Source organism: Falco punctatus (assembly GCF_963210335.1).
Source record: "Falco punctatus genome assembly, chromosome: 1".
NCBI lineage: Eukaryota > Metazoa > Chordata > Aves > Falconiformes > Falconidae > Falco > Falco punctatus.
In genome coordinates this window covers 111,555,944-111,561,117 of record NC_137580.1, presented here as the reverse complement: position 1 = coordinate 111,561,117, position 5,174 = coordinate 111,555,944, and the positions used below count along the sequence as shown (strand labels likewise).

The window sequence follows — 5,174 nt, the reverse complement described above, 5'->3', positions numbered from 1 at the left end:
TCTCTTCTTGTCTGCTCTGCACAGGAGCTTGCTCAGGGCACAGTGCTCTAGTCTGTGTTCTAAATTTAATATGTTATTGCCCAGTATGCTTCAGATGACTAAAGGAAGACACAGTCGAGCTCAATAAAGGTGGAAGGATGAAGCTAGTTACAGCAGGGGATAGAGGAAAATGCTTTTTAAGCAATGTTGGTGATTTCTTAAGAGAAGCGACACCAAACAGGAGACCACTGAGCTGTGAATGAAGCAAGTGAGAAATCTCTCACGTTACTGCATGCAACTCCACAGCGCATCTCCTTTTAAAGTACTTCCATTTGCAATTTTTGGCAAGCTAAGAGCATCATCAACAGTTAGAAGTACAAAACAAGATGCTCAAAATTTTTACCTCTGTAAAAATCCACAAAAGGCAAAGACACAAAGTTGCAGCATGGGAGACACGGAGCTGCCGGGTCTCTCTTCCCTTGGGCTGGCGGGAATCATTTGGCCCAAGCAAGAAAACCGGGCACAAGGAGGGGAACTGGCATCACGGCTGCCAGAGATCCCCCGTGGAGGGCGGCTTGCCCCGGCGCTCAGCCAAACGGGAGACCCTGCGACTGCTCAGCACATCTCCTCTCCTGTGCCGTTTCAGTCTGAATCCTGTTGTAATGCGTATTTGTTGGCTGTTCGCATTAAAATTTCTCCTACCTTTGACCCAGCACAGTGGTTCCAAAACTTGGGATACTGGAGGTGGCAGCATCTGCTATGCTCACCTCTAAAGGCCTGCCACGCATGGATTTAGTGATCCTGGCAGTAATTCCCACTCCACATGCAAGAACCTTCCTCAGGCAGGTGTATGAGCCACCAAGACCAGCTCTGGAAACAGATCCTCCGGAGCTTACAGCTACAGCAGTGCTGAGACAGAGGGTTTCTTGCTCTTTGTAGTAAAGTCTTGTACGCCTCTAGAATCATGGAACAGAATTAGGAATAAAGTTTGACCTCCTAAGGATAACCAAGTAATTCTATGGTAATTACACTGCTAGGTTCAGGAAGTGAACCTAGCCACAAAAAAACAAACCATGGGCATTTTTAAATCCTCCTTTTCACTGCCACACAATAATACACATACATACAATTAATAGATTATTCACATAGAATGAACGGAGATTCACAAGGGAGTCTTCTTGCATCACACACAGCAGCAGCATCACTAAATTGTGTAACTGTGCCTGGAAGGTAGGTACAAAACCAAATGGAAATCTCTCCTGTTTCATTTGAACAATCAGGCAAGGAAGGAAAGAAGAGAGTTGAAGTAACTTACAGCGGTTAGCTTTTGGTGGTGGTAGTTTTAGTTTTTTAAAAAGAGAACACAAAGAAAAAAATAATAATCAGCAATTGTTTTTCAAAGCCAAAATCTTCAATGAAAAATAAGCTAGGCACTGGAGTTTGCAGGCATGGGATCTAATCGTCTCCAAATCCTACTGAGATTGTTGTTTACGCCATTCTACACCAACATTTCCGTGACTATTTCTGTAGCAGCACTCAACTCTCTCCTCAGCAGACAGCTGTAACATTGCACCTTTCATGCTTCTGAGGTGTCCAATTTCATTAAGAGTCACTACAAAACTCCAAAGGTCCAAATTATCTGGTATGGTTACACTTTATCCTATTAAGCAAATGACGGAACAGGAAGAGCATATTTTTATGTTCGTATAAATAGCAACTCTCAATTAGCTATAAAAAGATGACAGTTCATACAGCTGTTAGAACACATCAGGCAACCAGTACCTGTCATTTCAACAGCAGGACCATCACAAGGCCCACACCACCAAGGGCAAGAAGCTAAGAAACATCTTTACTACTGTAAATAAGACCTGAAGAGGCAGAACTTCCGATTTTCAAAGAAAATGTTTAATTTTCCACGTTCATACTCATATTTTCCAACCCACAATTTGAAGTAACAGCTTTGAACCTCAGAAAGAATTATTTTTTGAGAAAATAAGAAGACATGCCACATACACGATCATGGAAGGCACTAGAGCCGGAAAACTGAGGCATATTCCCCCCAAGAAAATGTCTCATCACCAGCAGGTTGTGGAGGCAGAACTGCCAGCTCCTGAGCAGGTGACTGCTACAACCAGTGCACATGCTGCGGCTTGGTGTCACAGGATGACAGCCATGCTGTCAGGAGGGTAAGGGATTCTCCTTCTGTGTTTCTGCCTGCTCTGGCATCTGCTCCTCCTGGTCTTTCTTCTTTTCCTGCATCTCCTCCAACACAGTTTGAAGCCGTAGGTGTAACACAGAATCCCTGGTTTCAACATGCTGATGATCCTGTTGTACTACCTACAGTTAAAGACAGATAATCACCAAAAAAACAGGGTCATAAAAAGTTTCTTTCAAAGTGTGACTGACGAGAGCAACAGAAAGCAACAGCCTCCATTTCTACATCCAAAAAAAGCCAATAGAAAAGGTGTAATTCATGCTTAGATTATTGTGAAGGTATAACACAGTGGCAAAAAATTTTAAGTGAGACCGCTGGCCTCAAACAAAAAGTTGAAAAAGTCAGTGATTTCATCTTTTCACATGCTCATCAGACAGTGCACTTTAAGCAGAAATTATTTCTGTTCTCCTTCAGCCTCTTGCTGGGGAAAGCACCACAGACTCTCGGCCCAGAGATCACTGGATAATGAGCAGAATGGAATGCGTATTACAAAGGGAATCATAAATGAATTTTTCTAATGGTTTAAAACTGCAGCTTTTATGAACAGCTCTTCTCCCTTCCTTTTGAGGGTGTTCAGCATTCTCAGCAGAAAAGGTAATCAGTTAGGCATGAACAAAGTAAAAGATCACCATCACAGAGCAGCCACGTTCTACTCTACCTGACATGCTGTTCTAAAAGCATCTTCAGTTTGGTTTTTTTACCCCATTTTAATGTGAAGAGTTACATGAAAATCTCCTGAAGTAACGTGAAACTAGACTCCAAGCACCCAGGAGCCATTTCCTCTCTCGTACAGTACAGAAAACAGAAAGCAGTAGCAGAACACTTCAGACAGTTCTTTTGGACAGTTACTTACTTGCCAAAAATATAAGCAGACAATCCCCAGACTACAAACCTTTATTTCAATACCTTTAAAAACAAAACAAACCCAAGAAAACAAAGCACAACCACCCAAACTGCAAGATTTATGCAAAAGATTCCAGTTCAGGATCCAGACTGAAGAACAAGAGTGGGAGTGCATTAGGCTGCTTAACTGTTAAAAAGGGATGGAAAAAAAGTGTTAGTTACTGTTGAACTGGAGGAGTTCCCATTGACCCCCTGCTACCTTACAGGGCTGACAGGCATACAGTAAATACATACACGTATTTCCAAATGGTTTCCACAGACACACTGCTAGGTAATTTGAAAGCCTTGAAGACTCACATCTTTTATCACCAGAACAAATATTTCTTGTTTCTGTCCCACACGAAGTACCTTACCCTTGGCCAGTCACATTCATGACTAAGAGGAAAGTTTACTCTGCACAGCAAAAACATTTTATTATGACCATCACGCATGTGACTGTTTTGCTGAGAATTAAATTGAGCTAACTCAACATTAAGGGCCTGGAAGCGAAGTTTTTTGAATCCACTGGCCAAGTAACGCTGTGAATATTTAATACTTACTTTATCTGTTCCTCTTCTCTGTAAAATTATCCCACTGGCTAAAAGGGCTTTTCCTGTTTCTTCAAATAATTTTTCCTCTTCAATTTTTCCTTCTTCCTTCAGCTCATTGAATTTCTCAACAAACCTAGATTTCAAGATTGTATTTTTACTCTCACAAACAACACTTTGGCTCACCAACTTAAAAAGGAGGTTTCAGAAATATTTCTAGTTTAATCATAAATAGATCTTACCTCTGGCAAGTAGATTTGTAGTTTGATTGCGACAGGTCGATAGGTCTCGGACCACTGCCATAAACTCTGTAAAATCTCCTATTGAGAAAGGAAAGTCTAGTTTTTCAAACCATCCAAGAGGGATATGTGTGGGAGTAAATAACATTGCAACAAGAATATTCATGTAACTATTTCTCCTTTTCCCATTAGCTATTACGTTCACCCGTTCCAGAATGTTTAATCATTTTAATAAATGCTTGTTAAATCTTCCGCACTGCCGGTGGGTCAGAGGAGCACTGCAGCCCCCCCAGCCTGGGAGGCAGCTGCAGGCAGCCCACCCTGGGCACCCAGGGGAGCTGTACGGGCCTCTGCCCTGCGGCTGCGAGGGAGCCTCCGCCTCAGGTGATGCCTTTTGCGCCTCGGCCAGTAATCAGAAATACATTAATTACAAATACAAAGGTAACACGGTGGAAACGTGCACTGCAGTTTCTCTGCGGTATAAACAGAGAAACCGGGGCCTGCAAGGTCGGTGGCAAGGGCAGCTGTGTCCCCCGGCGGGGCCAGAGGCAAGGGGCTGGGGGCAGCTCCGGGGAGCGGGGCGGCGAGCGGCGGAGCTCCGGCACCCGGGGCCGGCCGGGCGGCGGCGGTGACTCACGCTCGCACTTCGTCCTCCCGGTAGAAGATGGGCGGGATGACATCCTTCACCTTGCCGTAGCGCGGCCGCGGCACCCGGTAGACAGGCTCCCTCAGCGGGGGGAAGGCAACGTAGACATCGAACCACAGCGGCTTCTTGATCACCCCGATGCGGAGCAGGTCGCGGGTCCTGCCGGGGAGAGGAGCGACGGGGGGAGCTCAGAGACCCCCGCCTCGCCCCGGCCTTGCGCCTCCCCCCCGGGGCACCCCGGGGCACCCCGCGCCGCCCGGCTCGCCCGCCCCGCGCCGCCTGGCCGCCCGCCCCCCGCACCGGCTGAACACGCTCCCTATCTTCTGCAGGCGGTTGCCCGCCATGGCTGCGCCGGCGGCCGGGCCTCCCCTAGCAGCCGCCTGCCCTTCCACCCGGAAGCGGAAACGCGCGCCCTCGCCGCCAGGGCGCGCAGCCAACGGCCGAAGGGCGGCGGCGGAAGGCGGTGCCCAGGCAGCACCAGCCGATGGCCGAGCGCAGGTGCTGCCGGATCGTCTGTGTGTCCCCCAGTTTAAAGGGCCAGCGCCGCCCCCCAGGCCAACCCCTGACCGAACGCGCTGAGCAGCGCAGCCCTCCCGCTCCCCTCGTACCCGGCTGTGCCTCCCGGGGGGCCGGGGCCCTCTCAGGCGGTGGCGGTACCGGTGCCA

At 47.6% G+C, this 5,174-nt stretch overlaps 1 protein-coding gene across 1 annotated transcript; it reads right to left on the bottom strand.

Annotated features, from left to right (window-relative positions):
- Window positions 1-1,862: 1,862 nt before the first annotated feature.
- Window positions 1,863-4,958, bottom strand: MRPS23 (mitochondrial ribosomal protein S23). Its single transcript, XM_080374246.1, has 5 exons — window positions 4,810-4,958; window positions 4,501-4,668; window positions 3,867-3,944; window positions 3,637-3,760; window positions 1,863-2,316 (listed from the first exon to the last, which is right to left on the bottom strand). The coding sequence occupies exons 1-5, from the start codon at window positions 4,851-4,853 to the stop codon at window positions 2,158-2,160; spliced, it is 573 nt and encodes a 190-aa protein (XP_080230372.1). The 5' UTR covers window positions 4,854-4,958; the 3' UTR covers window positions 1,863-2,157.
- Window positions 4,959-5,174: the final 216 nt, after the last annotated feature.

Bases quoted from the DNA above. Each gene is read 5' to 3' on its own strand.
- MRPS23 (XM_080374246.1), bottom strand. From the start codon at position 4,853: ATGGCGGGCAACCGCCTGCAGAAGATAGGGAGCGTGTTCAGCCG. The intron at 4,669-4,809 runs GTGCGGGGGGCG...TCTCCCCGGCAG, and splicing joins ATAGGGAGCGTGTTCAGCCG to GACCCGCGACCTGCTCCGCA. The intron at 3,761-3,866 runs GTAAGATCTATT...CTTGAAATCTAG, and splicing joins TACAAATCTACTTGCCAGAG to GTTTGTTGAGAAATTCAATG.